Here is a 20634-nt window from a genome sequence, read left to right on the forward strand (position 1 = left end):
GCCATGAAAAGAGCGAGGTTCTTAAAACGCAGCTACAATAAACAAACTCAATATTTACACCAAGTTAATAACTGAATACATATATTACTTTATCTGATGCTTGCACACATAATATTGAACAATTTGATTGTTTAATCTTTTATATGAAGCTTTACAAACAAGTTCAAATTGAATTTTTCAATTTAACAATAATTTTCTGGAATTTAAAAGAATTACATAATAGAAAATCCTTGAAACTTTTCTATAAAAAAACGGAAATATCTTATTCATTAATTTTATATAAATACATAAAAATAGTTACTTACAACAGAAAAAAAATCGATCGCTATTAATGATGCAAAAAAGATCGTGCATTACGAAATATAGGTGAAACAAGTATGAGAAATACGCAAAATGACATTTCTTGATCAAAATAAATAATCGCTAACATATTTACGAAATGCTTGAAACGACGAGGGAGGGTTAGCGGGGAGAGGGTCACCCTCTGATTTTGGAGTAACTGACACCTCGGCGCCAACTTCGGCCTCATTTTTTTAGTACAGAACCGCTACCATCAACGCCTCGGAAGAGTTTCTGAATCTACTTCAGCACTTCCGAAGAAAAAATTCATAAGTCCCTTTGATTTCCGAATTATTTCACCATTCAAAACGTCTTGAATCAATTTCTTACATTAATGCTCTACATTCTTTCTAAACAATAGAAAAATTTTGAAAAAGAAAACCTTTAATTTTATGAATGGTGTTAGTTTTAAACAACTCAGAAGCACAACTAGAGTTTAATTTCAGAAATTGAGGGAGTGGGAAGAGAGCAGGCAAGTGTTTTCGGAAATTCAAAAAATAGTCATAAAAAATAGAGTTCAAAATAATCATAAACATGGAGCAGAAAAAACCTTTTAAAACTTGCACCTCAGTTTGTTTTGACGTGCAGTGGCGGATTTAAAATGTAGCAAATGTTGCAATTGCGCGAGAGGCCTCATAACCATAGGGGCAACGTAGGAGTTGCAAAAATGCTTATAATAAATGTTTTACACTTCTGTGATAGAGAAACAGGGCCCCAAAATGTATTTCTACTGGCCTCAATTTTGTAACTCCGCCGAAGCGATACAGAAAAGACTTCATTACTGTGATTCATATTTCAAATATTGAAAAATTAAAAATTACCGTCGGTTCAACGGGAATCTAACAAAATGACCCAAAAACCGCTTTCGCCATCTCATATTTGTTTCTATGGTCGGCAATATTTCACCAAATGATCGTCAGTCAGACGTTATATTAGTTTTGCATTGAAGTAAGTAATTAATAGCCACAAAGAATGAGTAGGCTTTTCAGAACACCTGATCGAAAACAAAAAGGGAGGTGCACAACTAGAACGTACGCACACCCCACATGCGAAAATTTAACCTTCAACAGCTTACCATTTTTGAGTTATGATTTATGAGAGATATATACGTACATCCAGCTGCAAGAAACAACACAATAATTAACTTGTTTGGTATTTGAATTAAAAACTCTTTCAGGAGTGACTAAAATAGAAATTCATACTGAAATTTGAGTAAATTTTATATGAGAGCAATATTTCCTTTTTCTTTGTATTAAAAAGTAAATCAGAAAGGTCCTTTTTTTTCAAAAACATCGGCCAATTCCATCGGCTTTTCGATGTATTTTAAGGCCGATGGGCCGATGTTTCCAGCAAGTTAGCATCGGCCGCCGATTGCCGATGCCGATGGCTAAATTGTTGAACCATCGGCGCCGATGCATCGGTCGAGTCCTAATAGTCCTAATATATATATATATATATATATATATATATATATATATATATATATATATATATATATATATATATATATATATATATATATATATATATATATATGTCTGTATGTATATAAGTATATTTTAGATCGTTTGGTGCAATATAGCCCACAAGGGCTCTTGCGCCATAAAAATCAAATAAACCAACCACTATGTATATTTCAACATGCAAATAAATTGGAAAATGAACAAGATAGAACGTTATCAAAACCAAACCAAACCATACGTAAACTAATATTGAGCAAATAGTGTATTAAAATAAAGATGAAGAAACAAATGCACTCAACAAGTTTCAATTTAGCAAATTGATGCAAATAATTTTTAAAAGTGTATGTTTACATCTTCCAAAAGCTTTTAGACCGAAATAAGCAAAAAAAAAAAAATGTTATTTTCTACTACAGTAGGCATAGTACATTTTTATTATATATATTTCAAGAACAAATTCTTGGCATGTATTGGGGGGAAGGGAGAGACGATGGAGGCAAAAATGATAGAAATACTCAGTCACTATACGTAATAAAGAAAGAAAGTTGCTTTTGAATTAACGCCGAGTAATGTCTTTTCATGAGTTTCTGAAATAAAACTTCTATTAAAAAAATTCTATTTCAATTAAACAGAGTACTGAAACCCGAATTCTGAATGAAATACTCTACAACAAAAATTAATGAAGAATGCTCAAATATCAATTTTGTTTTCAACTAAACTTTCTTGCAGCAAAAATGAATAGCTCGTGCTCAAAATAGCCTAAATCAGGGTTGTCAACTGCTTCACATTTTGCGGTTGCTCCTCAAAAATGGCGAAACTCCGCGGCTCCGCAAAGAAGTTATTTTGCTCCGCATTTCCCACCCGAACGTTTTCAAGTTTATTTTTTGCTATTTTAGTATGACAAACATGTAAATATGAGAAATTCAAGATACTTATACTCAAAGATTTATATATTGTTTAAGGCTGTTTTATTAATTTAAAAATAATTTTTTCTTACTAGTGCTTAAAACGATTATTAGAGCTCAAAAACAATTTTAAATAGGAGGTTTTAATTATTTTCATTGATTTTAATACAAAACACTAAACTGCTCCGCAAAATTTTAAATAGCTCCTCAAAATCATTACAGATGCTCCTCAAATTGTTCCTCCATGGTTGGCAACCCTGCCTAAATATAAATAAGACACGTAAGTCATCATTGTTTTTAACATGCTGTTTTATGGAGCGGGAATCATTAAACAATTAAAGAAATAATTAAACACACACACACACAGACATCAAATGTGTTTTTTTCTTTTAATCACTAAGATTATGCATTCTAAGGGAGTTTTAGTAGCTCCTAATAAAATATGTATTCGTTCTTTCTTTTATCTTCTGCTATAAATAAGGTTTAATATCGTACAATGAGAATTAATATACCGTTCCTAAATTGCATCAAAAAGTACATTTTACCACAGCAAAAACGGTTTGAATATTTGTAGCTTAAATTTTGAAACAATGCCAGCTTAAGTTCTCAATGAAACTGAATGTAGTTTCAGATTAATTTTTATTTTAAATCTTATTTTCTTAAGTCGTAAGAGATAATTAAATAAATAGAAATAAAGCATGAAAAAAGAAAGAACAACGTCAAACAGCGCAAATTGCAGATTACTTCAGACACCTGTTTCGGCGCCAGGAGGAACGTCTTTTTCAATGCAAAAGCAATAGACCTTTTTCGGATGTCTTTTCATCCATTCGCTCATTTCTTTTGCATTGAAAAAGCGATCCTTGTAAAACCAAAATACGTGTCTGAAGTAATCTGAAATTTGTGCTATTTGACGTTATTATTTCATATTTTACTTTTTGTGCACAAAGGCGTTTATTCAACTCCAGTAAATAATTTTTTTTTCTTTGGATTACTTTTATGAAAACCACAATCAGCACTATTGCAATTTCAGTTTAGATATGTCTTAAAATATCAATTACATTTTAGCCTTAAGAAGCGGATTTTTTTTCCCAGTTTAATTGCTAAATCAATGGCCAAGCCACAAAACACGATTTTTTATTTATTACAATTACTACTTCGTTCCAGTACTCTTTCTTAGTTCGAAAGAATTTTTTTTTGACATTTTCTGACTTTCTGAAGTGATTATTCTTCAAGTACTTTAAATTCGTATAGTTTAATAATATTTGAATAAACAATGGACAGTTTGAAATTTAATTACGTTGCCTTAGTGGGAAATTAACAATTATAGTCAGAATTAAAATAGAGAATCTATTGTCCAAGTGTTCAGTACACGAAAAATGTACTCAATTTTTTAAAAAATGTTGTTTTATTAGTTTTTTAAGAAGTCTGAAAGTAAATTATATGCATTAATATTTTAATGACAAAAACGCATTTAACGATTTAAGAACGGTTTGAAAATATTTGAGCATTGCCTTAACTCTTCTCTTTATTAAATAATACTTTTACAAGAACATCAAATATTTCCCGCGACAAATGACATAACTTCTAACCGTTAAAAATCAAGCTATCGACCGAGCGATAATTTGATTATGTCACCGTTTAGTGTCGTCGGGGGGATTGACGGGCTGGGGAGAAAAATTGTCATACCGACGCGTCTGGTAATTGCCGTGGAATATATCACCATTCTAAAGTCGATCGATGGGGTTTATTCCTTCGAAAGTAGTGCTGGTTCAGTGTTGCTAGTTATGCTTTTTTCTGTAGGATTTTTTTATTTTTCTTTTATTTTTCTGGCTTTTAACACAGGCGAAAAACTTTACATTGCATATACGGTGCAGACAAAACCGCAAAATCATCATTTAGAGTCGATCGTTTGGAATTTTTTTCTTTCAAAAATAGTGCTAGTTCAGTAGTGCTAGTCATGCTTTTTTCTAAAGGACTTTTTATTTATTTATTTTTTCCTTTTTTAAACCAATCTACAAGTTAATCCTAGCTCATATCAAGCATAGTCATGTTTACTTACTACTCACTACACCATCACCAGTAAGGGAGCCCCATATTTGACTAAATAGAATCGGGAAAATATCCTTATTTCTTAAGTCAAATTTTATTCAAAAATTCATAAAAATATGATTCCATTGAGATCCCAACTTAAAAATTTTTTACAAATGAAGATAAAATACACAAAATGTTTTGGAATCAAAAAAAAAATCATTATATCTTCTCTGAAAAATTTAAATTTTTAGTTTAAATTTACATTTTTAATTTAAATTTAAATTTTTTATTTAAATTAAAATTTTTAAAAATAATTTTTCTTACAAATTAGTCATGTTGCAAATCATATTAAACAGCAACTAATGTACTTTAAAATGCTTTTTACCAAATCTTTCTATCTATTTTTGGTGCTGAGTTATCGTCCATTTTATGTTCAAGCGTCCATGAAATAAAACAGGGTTTTTCCAAAACTCAAAGTCTTATAAATTTTTACTATTAATAAAGCTGAAAGTCTCTCTGTCCGGAGGATGTCTGTGACGCGCAAAGCGTCTAGACCGTTCGGCCGATTTTCATGAAATTTGGCACAAAGTTAGTTTGTAGCATGGGGGTGTGCACTTCGAAGAGATTTTTCGAAAATTCGATGTGGTTATTTTTCTATTCCAATTTTAAGAACAAAAATATCATAAGATGGACGAGTCAATTACGAAATTACCATAACGTGGAACCGTAACATGGGTACAAGCCAATTGGCAAGAAAATTCACCATGCATTATTTGTAAATATACAGGCGAACCAAAAGACCTTTTAATTTTTCTATTACTGGCAAAGCCGTGCGAGTACCACTAGTGGTTAAATAAAACTGTGCCAAACAACACAACTTGATCTTCGCAAGAGAAAGCGAGCATGCGTCGTGAGTGTAAGTCATGAGTCAAAGCATCTCAGGTCAAGGATAAAACATTTAACTGTCTTAAAATTAGAAAATATTTCAAATAAAATTTACTTTGCTTTGGGTAATATGTTTTATGAAATAACCTTATAGTAAGCAATAATTTTTCGTGAATTCCTAATTTTTAAAAAGTGAACATTTTAATCCGAATTCAGAATTCAGTAAATGAATACAAGCAGATACTTGTAAAAAAATAAAAGAGATAAAAATCTAGAAATTTGGACTTTTGATTACCTTGAAGGGTACAATCGATGAGCCAAATTTCAAAGAAATGCAAAAATGTGAGTGGAACAAATTTCTCAAATTTTGGATCGCTTGACATGCAATGACCCTGACTGTTTTCAAAAATTTATGACAGGAAAACGGTAAATGATTTAAAAAAAAAAAAAAAAATTCTTGCAGAAAATTCATGTGGTGGACCGTAACTTTTTTTATCCCTGAGTTCCAAATTTTAGTTGAAAATTTTTCAAATAGATAGCGCGGCAGATATTAAACCCGTAAATAAAAAAGAGATAGAAAATTATATCATAATTTTTCGAAAATAATGAACAAAAGAACAAAACAATAATTTCAAACAATCGTTGGCTGTAATCCCATGTCGCAATCGGAGGAAAAATCGGTGAATTCCAATTCTTCTTTTTTTGCTTATAAGCTTACCATCTGCAGCGCCATCTATTAAAACTTTTTTGAACTAAAATTTGGAACGCCAAAAAAAAAAAAAAAAAAAATAGCGTCCACCACATTAATTTTCTGCAAGAATTTGTTTTTTATTATTAACCGTTCTCCTGTTATAAATTTCTGGACACCCTGTATTTCCATAATATTTCTTTATGTATGCAAAAGAAAAACAATTGTCGAGCTGGCACAGTCAAAAATTTTGACGCCATTTCGGAACTCCAGCGCTCGAATACGCTACCTTGCGGTGATTTACAAAACTGCCGATGAAACTAAAACATTGCCACGTTGCGTTCCACGTGTGTCTGCTGACGTAAACACAGGCAGTTTGTTCTGAGTATTTATTAACGCAATCGATGAGTCTTAGTTTGCTTTCAGCTACAGAAATTAATTCGTCCCTTAGTAGTATTCTCGAGCTTCTCAAAATAATATTAGTTTTCCTTATTTCCTTCTAAAATATGAGTTGATTGAAAATGGCGAAAGCGAAAACTGGATTAACAAACTTGAATAATGTTATACAAGGTAAAAAATTTTATTGTTTTGAATGAATTTGTAAGAATATGAGTTTTTTTTAATCTTAAATTAATTTAACTAACCATCTTTTACAGCAGCATTTAGTTGAAATGGACGGTATGCAAAATATTTTAATGAATATTTTATCGTAGAACAAAATGAAAAATGTTTCACCAAGAAAGAATTTACTTTATTTCTTTTATTCTCAGCTGAAAGGTTTCGCCAAATTTGTTTAGGGTTATAGTTTTAGTGTTATGCGAGAAAAGTAGCCTTGGCGAGATTTCGCGTTTTTAGTTAAACCATTTTTAATTTTTATCATGAGTGGAATAAAATGGTAGTAAGATTACAGAATTCGATAAGTAAAAAAAGATATAATGGTCAATCAACTGAAAAGAAAACTACCACCATATATCCGTAAGAATTCTGTAGATGATTTGCATAACTTGACATAATCAAATCGTAACTCAGAAATTAGAAAAATCGAAACAGAAAAATTTTAAATTAACCGATTCGGGAATTCGAGAGAAATAACTCAGCAACAATTGCAAAACAATACGCGCTAGCCAAGCAAGGCAAAGAAGTATCATCTTCTTTCGATACTAATTTGAAATGTCATATTGAATTTTCTAGCATTAATTGTTGTTCTTGTCAGGCCACAATTATTATTTAGTTTTATCAAGAATTGATAAATATCGAATTCAACATCGTGGAAATAGCTGCTTAGAACTACGAACTACGTAGTTTGCATTAATCTTTGACGTTTAGTAATGCTTCTTGAATTCTCATTTCTTTCTACGTGGGCCAGAATATCCACAAGACTTTGAAAATTAATTTCAAAAGAATAAAGCGAAAAATATCATACATACGAGCAAAAATCACAACACTTTTAGCATTTTCTTCGTTACCACATGCGTTTGTTTTAGTTTTTAAGTCGGCCATTAGACAGTGACTGCAGTGCCCCCTATAGTTCGTTGGAGTTGCGGATGGATAAAGATTGCCAATTTCCCAGAAAAATCGAAATCTCATTGAATAAAATGATACCGCAAAACTCAGTTAATACGTAAAATCTCTGAAAAACAAATTTAATTTCTTAATACTCAAACGAGAAATGGCAACACATAATATTATGCAGCAAATTCTTCATGCTATGTCGCGTGAAAAAGCAAATAAAATAATTTTTAGCTTTCTTATAATTTCTTCTAGCGCTTTTTTAACCGTAAAACAGTACGGTTGAACGTGTTTCAAAGTATTTTTGACGAGCTTTTCAACCATACCAAGCTCCAAGTATTAAAATGCATTTCTCATGCAGAAAGAGCGGTTTAGAAAATCAATTCAAACTTAATGTTTCACGCTTCCAAAAATGAGTTTCAACAATGAAAAAGAGTCAAAACTAAAATTTTTGAGTTTTGCTAACGAAAAAGCGCTTTTAACTTTTTTTTCTAGTGGATTTAGGTTATTGGACTTAGGCGCTCTAACATTTTTTTTTTCGTTTGGAGAATTTTTTAAAGACCTTTCCAAACATATCAAATTCAAAAATATGGACCATCCATTCGCGTAGAAAGAGCCATTTAGGACGAAAATGCGTTTTTAATTAATATCTCCGTTAATTAGCGTCTAATTTCAAAAAAATAATTGTTGATGACACTAAAAATCGGCAATAGCTACTGAACAAAAAAATAATGAAGAAAGTCGGTTCACAGACAGAGGAAAAAATGGTACCGAAAGAAAACAGCTTGCCTATCTATATATATAAAAATGAATGTTTGTCTGTATGTCATCCATGAACTCAAAAACTACCCGGCAGCAATGACTGAAACATTCAACGTTTGTTATTTTTGGTACTGGGAATGTTTATCGACCAGTTCGAAAAAAATCCGATCGATAGTTCCTTTTTTATTCCAATTTAAGTCACAGTCCATTGGATGAATACGAATAAAATTTTCGGCTGCAGAAATTAATTCGCGTGAAAGATCTCATTGATAAGAAGTTAGCTGTTGCCATTTTTCTTGAGTTTGAACAAATAAATTCTTTCTTTATTGCTTTATGGCCTTTCATGCAACGGGGGGATTTAAAACTTGTTCTATTTGATATTTTTAGCGATATATATATATATATATATATATATATATATATATATATATATATATATATATATATATATATATATATATATATATATATATATATATATATATATATATATACATATATATATATATATATATATATATATGTGTGTGTGTGTGTGTGTGTGTGTGTATTTTTCCACAGAGAAGGTGCATAATATGCTCATTGAAACCACTCGCCACCAGGTGGCACTGCAGAGTAGCAACTTGTGCCCCGTTCAACCGATTGTCATGAAAATCAGTATTATGATGTATTTTTTTGTTGACGTAGCAACGCGCGTCGGGTACAGCTAGTAAATATATAAAGATAAGAAGAATGAATGGGCTAGAAAGATGTAGATAGTTTTATGAGTAGCTGAAAGTATTTTCTCTACAACGACATTAGTCAGCATTGCATAGAAATCATCAAATGATAAACTATTACGAAATAAAGTTGAAGGTTGAGATATCAAATGTTTAAAAGTTAAACAAGAGAAAAACGTTAGGCTATATGGCTGCAGTAGTATGGTACGTAATATCCAAGCCTCGGAACATGGGCAACAATTCAACACATTCGGAGAAATAAAATCCCGCTTTGCTTCATAATAATAACAGATAGAAGCAATGCAAAGCGTTATTTGTTATTTTGTCAATAATTGTTTTAAATTGAAGGACCATTTGAGTGAAATATCGTACGAGAAAAGATAACAACTGTACACAGAGAGGTAAAACTTACTCTTCCACTGAGGACGTCGTAGCTGTCACGTAATCCAATTTCATCTCCGTAAAAAACAGACCTGGAACCAGTAAGTGTCATGAGGAGATAGAAAGCCGCCATATTGTACCGGTACTCTATCCTCGATGCGAGACGGAATGTATCTGAACTTCCCAAGTGCCACACAGGTGTGGGGTGGTCCTTCGGCCATCCAGACACTTCCTTCAATGCTGACACTTGTTGAGCCATTTCTTTTCCACTCCCAACCAGGATAGGGTAATCCAGCATGTCAACATATTTCAAGATATCTTTCGCAGGTTGCCCAAGTTCTGTGATGATGGTTTCTGCAAATTTTGATGACACTATGAGAATGCGTCTTGCAGCAGATCTTCCAATGTTCCAAATGGATGGTGGGCTGTCTAAAACTGTCCTCCACTGGTGAATGATGTTTGCTATGTGGTGGAAATCAACAACATGTATCTTTTCGAGATGCTTCATGTAGAATCCGTCAACTCCCGTGTCCAGCCAGTAAGCAATGGTTTTTTGGTATTCTTTCTGAACGAAAGGATTTGACCAGTTCAATACATAGTGGCCACCGAATGTCCTTTGTGTCAATTCCCATTCTTCTGGTGGTGGTCCTTCTGAGTTTTCCATTTCCGGTGGTGACTAAAATAAAATTCAATGAAAATTATGTATTTACAGATTTTAATGAGTCAAAAGTACCTAAGTCTTGTAGTATTTACGATATTGTGTCATTTAAAATGCTTAAATAATACGTTTTTTTCCTAGCGAATATTGATGAAAATGTTTCCTTTTTAAGTTAATACACATATGTTAAGTTCTTAACAATATTTTCAAACAGTAAATTGTCAGAACCATTGCATTTTTTTCATTTCCTAATAAAACATAACGAATAATATTTTGTGTTATGGATACACTTTAAAAGTAAAGTAATGCATGTCTAGCGTTTTGCAATTAGCACGAAATAAAATAAAAAGTTATATTTTTTAAAGATTACAGATTTTATTTTTACCATCTAAGAAAGTCTTCAACAAAATATGACTTGTTTTTGAACCATTAATTCTACTTTTTCTCAATTATCTTATTAAAAATAATATACTGCCAACATTTCTCATTTATACGGACGTACTTTTTACACAAAAGAGAAAGGTTCTTAGCAGATTACTAAAACGAAAGTTATAAATAATTCTGGTTTGCTTTTAGGTTTGCGAAGAATATAATGTAAGTATTTTTTCAATGAGAAAAAAAAGTCGATCGTTGAAGATAATTAGCAAAAAAACTTTTAAGAAGAAAATTACTGCTATAGTTTAGTTTGTGCAGTTATTTTTTTTTATTTTCTCTATTTTTATAAGTGCACGACACTTTCTTTGAAAAGAGTTATCAAAAATAGCTGCCAAAATGCAGTAAAAAAAAAAAAGGACTGTTTTTTTGCCATTCACTGATTTTCTAAAGAACTAATTCATATTTTTACCTTATTAATACAGCAAATTAACTAACTACAATAACATTTCAAATAGTAATGAAGTATAGTTGGGAAAAGTGGGGCAAAGTGAAATGGTTAAGATCACTTACTTTTTTCAAAATGAACAAATTGAAAATTTGTTTTGAAAACTACGGTACATAAAGAAAGAACACTATATTTTAAAATAAAACTTGACCTGAAACATTATGTTTTATTTTTTACAGTAAATTTGTAAAAAAAAAAGTGGTAATTTTTCCCCTTTTTTTTCACGGTGCAAAGTGAAAAATAAAATATTTTTTTTTAATGAAATATTTTTTATTTGACTGTTAAAGATATTTTTGATAGAATAAATGAGTAAATAAAGGAATGAATGAAGAAAAGAAAAGAAAATGAAACGATAAACGAATAAATAAATGCATAAATAAGTTAACAAATAAGAAAAATTAAATGTTTGCATAAAATAGCGAATGAAGAAAATATGTGAATGAATAAACAAATAAGGGGATTTTTAAATGAAAGAGTGTGAACAGAACAACTAATTTTCCAATACGTAAATGATTTTACGAAAGATTAAATAAGAAAATGAAACGAACTGTATTTCACTTTACGCCATCCAGTTTGCCCCGCATGCACTTGACTAACTGTACAAAGCATTTGAAATACAAATAAGCTTAATGTTAAGCAAATAAATACTGCAATATATATTAGCTGGTCTCAATCAATATTTAAAATATTAATAACAATAACTTTATCATTTAATAATAACAAAAATAATTTTTGACTTACAACAAAATATTACAATATGAGTAATACTTTTTGATAATTGCTTGTATTATCGTATTGTTTGAAATTTTAAAGGAATTTTTTCTTGGCTGAAATAGACTACATGTGTTACTACAGTGAAACCTCCGAATAGCGGACAGTCAAGGGACTAGAAGTTTTGTCCGTTATTGGGAGGTGTCCGCTATTAGGAGGAACTACTTAATTTACCTTTTTCAAAATGGGCTGTTTTTCCCTTTGTAGAACACAATCGAAACAACTGCGAAAGGTTTACTACATTTTACGTCAAGTGTAATTAATCTGTTTTTTCTTAATAAGGGTATACTGACAGCACACACTTGTCTTAAAAAGCATTTAATCAATTAACGTAATCAGTTAAAACAGTTTGACATCTCTTTTGCATTACAAGCCTGTTTCTCAATATATTTAAATCATTTACCTTAGCAAGTCCTTCAGTGTCCCCTTTGCTTAGGAAAAAGTTTTTCAATTCTTCACTGTATTTCAGTGCTTCCGAAAAGTCTCTAATTGTGCACAATTTTCTAATTTCGTCTTTATCTTTTAAAATTTCGCTGATTTAAGTTTTCCCAATTTGAAAACGATCGGCAAAACAACGCACACTTATTTTTTCTTTTTCGGCAACATCCAAAACATTAATTTTTTCTTTCAATGTCAGTCTCTTTCTTTTAGTTGCCATTTTAAAACTCAAATAATATTGTCACACAAAAAAATCAACTAAATCAACACACCTTTAGGAAAGTTTGCAACTGCAAAGCTACGTTTGCTGCATGAAAATTAGGTTCGCTTGCCTCTCACTTCATCTCAGGGTATGAATATCCCATTACCAACGGCGGTGATTTGGCGCAGCAACCCCCCTCCCCCCCACACACATTTTTTATGGTTAATTTATTTATTTTATCTCGAGTATCACTATTGCATGATTGACAGTTGGCAATATGACCTTGAATATAGACAAATCTTATTCATATCTAAAAATTAAACAACCCAACGAAACTACGGCGCCATAAAGCCGACTACTACCGGCGCCAGTCTGCTCAATTGCATCTCCCGAGAGCCCCAGTTTGAAAAAGCGCCCAGTTTCCCCTTTTTTATCTTAAATTTTGAATAGTTATTGTGTACAAAATTCATTAAAATCTTAAGAAAAACGTACGTTAATTGTTAGACCGACATCAGTTTTCACTTATCTGCTTCAATACTCTCAAAACTAGCCGTAACAAAATTATGACTTTTTTTTCTTTTTCATTTTTTGCTGCCCGCAAAAAGTACCATGTCTTTTGTTCTTTTTTTTCTGCCCTCCCCCCCAACTTTTTTAAGCCCCAATCGCTGCCTCTGCCCATTACCACTCTTTAATTCCAAGAAACAGTGATAAGGAAATGACGGGGGGGGGGGGATTAGTTGTGGGGGATGAAAAGTTTTGCAAGGCAAGCAGTTACTAAGATATTCAGTAAATTACTGCCCATCAGCCAGGGCTACAACAAGTGGTTTTCCATCTCCAGCTCAGTCACTTTCCTATGCCGGGCTGATGAGTGCTAATAAGCACGAAACTGCAGTCCTCGGCTGGAAATGGCTGAGCTGGTGGTGTATTTCACAGTTACTAAGATATTCAGTGAGAAGAAAAAAAACCGTTAGTGCTACGATCGCAAGGGAATTTTTTTGTGAAATAACTGTCCGTTATTCGGAGTGTCCGTTATTCAGAGTGAATTACATGAAATGGCCTATATTGAGGGACTGGGACTTGCAAAAATGCCCGTTAATTAGAGGTGTCCGTTATTCGGGAGTGTCCGTTAAGGGAGGTTTCACTGTACATAGTTAAATTATCACTAAGCAGGTGGCGCTAGAAGCAGAGTAGACATTTGAACATTTAACTTTGCCCCACTATTTCACTTTGCCCTATGTTCCCTTACATTAAATTGGACATTTGGAAGTTTACTCCCAGAGTAATTTACAAACTTTCGTGTGAATTTGAAAAAAAAAAAAAAAAAAACATTGAGTACATGTTTCCTAAAATAGCTTTTATTACGCCTTCTTAAGCAGTTTAGGATCGATTCTCATTCGAAGATAGCATTTTCTCCTAAAATATTTCATAAACACCCATGGCTATATATGATATGTATGCATATATTTTTAATACTTATAAAAATGTTGCTCATATCGCATTCAAAGGCATAATAGTTTCCTTAAAATGCATAGTATTTTTAAAGAATTCTCTAAGAAAGCTTCTTCCTACTAAAACTAGGGGGATAAAAACACTATTACTTTTTAAAAAAATAGTCTTTGAACTATCTGAAACATTGAAAAAACATGATTCGTAAGAAATGTACTTTAATATTTTGGAAACGGACTTTTATATGATAGCGTCTTAATTTAAACATTATAACTTGACAAATACTGAAAATAAGAGCAAGCTTTTGGTATCGTTTGAAAGCTAAATACAGGAAAATACTCCCTAATTTCAAAATTCAATATCTCGAAAACAAAGGCCGATATTGAAATAAAATAAACAGTATGCTTGTTGTGAAACCCATAAAAAATCATGTACTGAAACTTGGAAATTAGTAAAAACAAAAAGGCCAACAGAGGGCGCTGCACGCTGTAATTGCAATAGAAGTCTCCATAAATAGTGCTGCAAGAGGTTGAACAATAATTTCTAGCTTAAATGAAAGTACCTCTGAGAGGCAAAACTACTGCTGACGCGCCTAACCCCTTTGCAGCACTATTTATGGGGATATCCATTGCAATTAGAGCGTGCAGCGCCCCTGTTGGCAATGTTCTTTACTGATTTCCAAGTTTCTGTACATAATTTTTATGAGTTTCACAATAAACATACCGTTTATTTTATTTCAATAACGGCCTTTATTTTCGAGATATTTAATTTTGAAATCAGAGAGTCTTTTTCCCGGACACTCTGTATGTAAAGAATAGTTTAAGCTAACATAAAAGGAAACTCGATACTTTTTGCGGTTTTTTCTACATACACCTAAAATCAAGTGGTTGTTGGTTACCTTCGATCTGTTGGCCGATGCATAAAAATGCTCGTAACCTGGAATGCCTCTTTGCCAGTGTAAGGCCCAAGTGTGTTGATCACTCGTAATGGTAGGGTTGATGTCCAGGACCACCTTCAGTCCCCTGTGGTGGGCTTCGTCCACCAAGAGTCGAAACTCGTCCATCCTCCCCAGATGCGGATCGGCACTGTGGAGGTCGATTATGTGTTCGTATTCGAGAGGATAGTCTAAAGCACTGAAGATGGAGTTGAGCCTAATCGCTGTCATGCCGAGATCACGGATGTAATCTAATCGACGTATGATGCCCTGTAAAGATTTAATTTGGATCTACAACATCAAACTGTGCTTAATAATAATTAAAAAATAATAATAATAACAATTAATGGTTAATAATCAATAACAATAATAATAATGTAAATGCATCCTTAGCACGTAAAAAGAGTAAAAATATATCCTCAGTGCATAGTATGATAGTACGAGTGCAAACTTATTTTTAAATTCGAATACCGAAAATTGTATCCAAGGTCTTTTACGGAAGTAAAAATACACTGATAAGCACTGATAATCTAATCGACTTATGATGCCCTGTAAAGATTTAATTTGGCGCTACAACATCAAACTGTGCTTAATGATAATAATAATAATAATTAATGGTTAATAATCAATAACAGTAACAATAATGTTAATGTATCCTTAGCTCGTAAAAAGAGTAAAAATATATCCTCAGCGCATAGTATGATAGTATGAAAGCAAACCTATTTTTAAATTCGTATACCGAAAATTGTATCCAAGGTCTTTTACGGAAGTAAAAATACACTGGTAAACAGTGATAATCTAACCGACATATTAGGCCCTGTAAGGATTTAATTTGGCAATACAACCTCAAGCTATATTTAATAATAATAATAATAACAATAATAATAATAAATAATAATAATAATAATAATTTTAATAATAATAATAATAATAATTAATAATAATAATAATAATTAATAATAATAATAATAATTAATAATAATAATAATAATAATTAATAATAATAATAATAATAAATAATAATAATAATAATAACAATAATGTATCCTTATTACATAAAATGAGTGCAAATATATCCTCAACACATAGTTTAAGTGCAAATTTATCTTTAAATGCGTGTGCCGAAAATTTCATCCAAAATCTTTTACAAAAGTAAAAATACTCAGATAAACACATGGTTTGTACCATGCATGCTGTTTGCTTATCCTTTAGTACTTGTGTGTGAAGAATCCACATCTGCAATCAAACGCTTACTATCATGTATAGTTTTTTAGTTACAATAATGTGAATATTATATCTTTGCGTCATTTTTAGCATTGATTTCGATCGTGAGATATGTTTTTGCATTAGAAAAATGCAATAAAAATCTTACCCACCAGATCTTGAACCAGTGGTTGCTTTTCGTTTTGTTAAAAAGTTGAACAGTATCGTAAACAGTCGCGAACGGCAGTTCTTTGTTATTGACTTCTGACCAGTAATCAATGCTTGCTTTCGACGAGCAAAACCGGTAGCTACCGGTTAACCGATCACGTGACAGCTAATGATCACATGCTTCAATCAACCAATCAACAGCTTAAAATGGTAAAACGGTGCGGTAACCGATAGATGATAGAACAGTTAGTAGGTTGTTAATGCAACACAATATAATTGAAGTTCCAGCAAAGAGCTGTATAGTGCACATTTGCTGTAAAAAATACACAACTGGGATCTAAAGGAAGAAATACTGCAATATACAAAATAAGCTAAAGCGTCGATTTTTGGTAGATTTCACGTAACTTTGCGGCTTATGCGCGTACAAAAAACTGTAAAGCAATTAAATATTTTCAAAGATACATTAAAAGACTATAAAAAGAATCATTTACATGGGATTAGAACAAAAAATTTGGATTTTTATAAAAATATGTGAAAATTAACCATTTTTTACCTTTTTTTCAAACTTTGCTGCAAATGCGTGATTTGAAGTCATAAATATTATTTTTTTATTACTTTCCCCATAGTTATAATGGCAGTACATAACTTTTTTTTTGCTATTAGAAGTTGCTTCTCGAAAATATTCTTTTTTCGACCCACCCAAATGGGGATTCCTAATTAATTTTGATCTCCTAGATGAGCTGGATAGCTTCAGACTGTACGGATCATGAACCCATATTCATTACTAATTTCAAGCAATAATCTTTGTCTTTCATAGACTTGCCAGAGGTACCGGTTTGACCGAGGCAGTCCCAGTTTTCAGGCAAAATCCCAGTGACCCAGCCAGTTTACTTCACGATATAAGAAACAATAAGTCTGAAACCAAAAAAGTCTGAAAATAATTAACTGTGAAAGATTATTTAGGCTACTTACTTTGTCATTTGAAACATTGACTTAAAAACTAAATATCGGGATTAGAATTGTTTGCATGTAAAAAAATATAATGTTCAAATTTATCGACTTGTGTCATTTATTATTTCCCCCGGTTAAGGCTCAAGGGGCCATAGGGGTGTGTACTCTTTTGAGTAATAAAACTCTGAAGGGGGGGGGGGCATTCCGGTGTCCCAGCGGAATATTTCAGAAATTTGGCAAGCCTAGTCCTTCATGATATCTTTCTGTATTAAACATACTTCATTCTGTTTTCCTACTAATACATTATTTTCTCACAGAAATTTAATCTTAAGATTTTAAAGGCTTAAAACGGACAATTATTGAAAGGTATTTTTTATATATACCCAGATAGAGCACTCTAAGCAAATTACAAATGGCTCGTAAAAATTGAAAGCACGTTTACCTGAAAGTCGCCATAACTGTCTGCGTCTGTGTCTTGGAAAGACGCTGGAAATATTTCATAGAATGTTGCATCTCTGTACCACCAAAGATCTTTTCTCTGGGATGAATGAGATTTCGAAATATGATTGGATGTATACACAGATATGACGGCACAAAAGATGATGGCTGCTAGACAGATGAAAGTGAGGAGGAAACAAGTTTGGCGAATTCTCGGCCAATCGCGCCAACAAACAAAATGTTCTGAAGAGGCAGCGTGGCTGTTTGACATCTGCCGGTGAATCGGGCGATAGCTAGGATAATCCGTTTTGAACCTGCAAATACAAGTTGAAAAGTAAATACACGGTGTCTATTAAAGATCTCCGGAGCTTTGAAAAAAAATCAAACTAATGGTACGAGATCAGGTAAGTTAATGATAAAAAAAAAAAAAAACAATTGTTCATCAAGCGCACAAGTTACAATTTGTTTTGTTTTTTAACACTATGTAAAGAGGTAGTCTTGGATACTCGACTCGGTAACAAGTGAACTAGGAGGTCACGTTTTATTTCTTGGTCTCCAAGAAGTCTGGATTTATCTCCATGATACAATTTTATGGGTGCACGTTACGTATTCTTTTTATGACAGGAAAATTCAGAATGTAAACCTCCTAAAGCAAAGGATAATCTCTTCTTAAAAAAAAAAAATGTTCTAAACATTGAAATCGATTACCGTTTAAATTCACGCAACGCCATAAATTAAAAACTACTAAATGTTAAAAACCTTGAAAAATTACCCATTAAGTACATATAAATAACATTAATCTAATTTCCTTATTGCATTGAAAATTAAAAACTTTGCTTCCTAACAACGAAGTTTTTTATAAACACTCAGAACAGAACATACAGTATCAGTACAGAGAGGCTTCGAATTTCATTCAGAGCGTCAAATAAAGCACTAAACTAGAAATTGCTTGATTAAAGTGAAAAAAAACAACGTAAATAAAGCACAAATATTGAAGAAAATACAGCATATAGCTATTTTAAGGCTACAATGGAGCCTCTTCATCAGTGCAAAAAGCTCACCAACACAACCAGAAGATGCAAGAGAACTAACAACAACCAAGTGGACATCGGTATTTATACCAAAGAGGACCAACCAATAAGAATTCAGAACACCAGACATCAAACAACTAATCAGCGAACAGCATGTACACTCCGGGCTCAAAGCAGGGGGTGCAACTTCTGGTTGTGTTGGTGAGCTTTTTGCACTGACGAAGAGGCTCTATTGTAGTCTTGATTTAGCTATATGTATTTACGTTAGTTTATTCACTTTAATCATATTGTAGCACAAAGCTTATATGATAATTTTTCATTTAGAAATTGCTTCTTTTTCAGAAATGTACTTGAAGCACCATTCATCTAAAATATTATCCATTTTACTCTCAAAAAATAAAGGCTTTATAACATACCTGCCGCACCCAAACACTGTAGTACAGTCTCGTAGCAGCCCAGGCCTACGATGCTCATCTTGTTCTTGAGTCACTGTCACAGGAGGTATTCTCTGGTCTTCATTAGCTAACGTCTGCCCTGGTGTTTGCGGGTAAAGTCGTGTGTCCAATGATACGTACTGGTTAGGATGTATTACTTGAGATAGTCTTGCCTTTTTATGAAGGTCTTCTAACGTTGGAAGCATCGACGTCATTTTTAGTGTTCAAGTTTCAAACGGCTCGTATTAGTCGATTAGAACTACCGTTAACCATATTTCATTTTTTAGCTTTATTCTGATGGATACCATTTAGGGTTCTTCATGGCCACTGAAAAACAAAAGTCACATTGTCAAACGGTTATTTATAGTATTTAATGTTGTATCATGTCATGTTTATCACATGTCATGCCGTAAAAGGTGCAATGTTTCCACAAGAAGCATTATTTCTCAGAAAACTTGAGGTGTATGGATGCATAACTCGGCCACTGTGTGAGCGTTTAAAAATTGGGCATCATTATGTTTTTCTTTCAGTCGTAAAAAGGTTCACCGAAAAAAAAAGAAAAAGCTGCTCTAAGTGGCTCAAGAGTCATAGAGAGCTGTTGGCTTACTATATAAACTTTCTGTTTTGTGTTTAACTGAAAATAGCCGTTGAATTTGCTCATAAATGGAGGTTTAAGAATGTGACTGAGTTTGGGATTAAAGTTTTATTCTCGGAAAAAAAAGTTAGATGATTCAAAGCATTGGCCTTAAAACAGTTCTCCGAAAACACGAACGTACACGATAAAACACACACGACTTAAACATTACTGATTTGAAAAACAATACTATTAATTTTACTTGATGACCTTCTTCCCCTATTTCAGATGTTTAGTACAAAACCTTTTACTGATTCACACCGATTATGACTACGACTGAATCCATGTCACAAAAACTTTAACCAAGCTATTGGTTCTGTATAATTTAAATCTCATCTTGCTCTCTTATCTTGCTGTTTGGCTAAGTTTGTGAGGAAAATCTTTTAATTTTCCATGTATAAATACAGTAAAACATATAATTATCTCAATTTAAATCTTGAGTTTATGTTCCTCATATCATAGATTAAAAATGTGTTCCTGATGAAAAAGTGTTGATTTTAAACAGCCATTTTTCAAGTTATTGTATCATTTTTAAGTAATGTCATATACAAGATGGGCAAAATGCTGCAACAATGATGTCGTGAAAGTGTTTAGGGGAGAGAGTAATCTTGGGACACTTTTCATATTTAAATTTTTAACGTCAATTATTTGAATCAAATTTAAAATCTAAAAGCCCATTAAAATACCCCAATGTACTTCAATGCTTTTCTTTTTTAATTCAGACAATTTGAAAATAGAATATTGACAGCCATTTAAATAAAAGCTCC

At 32.3% G+C, this 20634-nt stretch overlaps 1 protein-coding gene across 1 annotated transcript in view; it reads right to left on the reverse strand.

Moving 5' to 3' along the window:
- The window catches only part of LOC129224242 (alpha-glucosidase-like), a 198144-nt gene extending 178696 nt beyond the window's left edge, over positions 1-19448 (reverse strand). The window contains exons 1-4 of the mRNA XM_054858667.1: positions 19216-19448; positions 17773-18082; positions 14973-15278; positions 9711-10355 (exon numbers count right to left, since the gene is read on the reverse strand). Coding sequence (XP_054714642.1) covers positions 9711-10355; positions 14973-15278; positions 17773-18082; positions 19216-19448 — 1494 coding nt within the window. The remainder of the gene's footprint in view (positions 1-9710; positions 10356-14972; positions 15279-17772; positions 18083-19215) is intronic.
- Between the last annotated feature and the right edge of the window lie 1186 nt (positions 19449-20634).

The sequence above is a fragment of the Uloborus diversus genome, chromosome 6 (genome assembly GCF_026930045.1).
Source record: "Uloborus diversus isolate 005 chromosome 6, Udiv.v.3.1, whole genome shotgun sequence".
Taxonomy (NCBI): Eukaryota; Metazoa; Arthropoda; class Arachnida; order Araneae; family Uloboridae; genus Uloborus; species Uloborus diversus.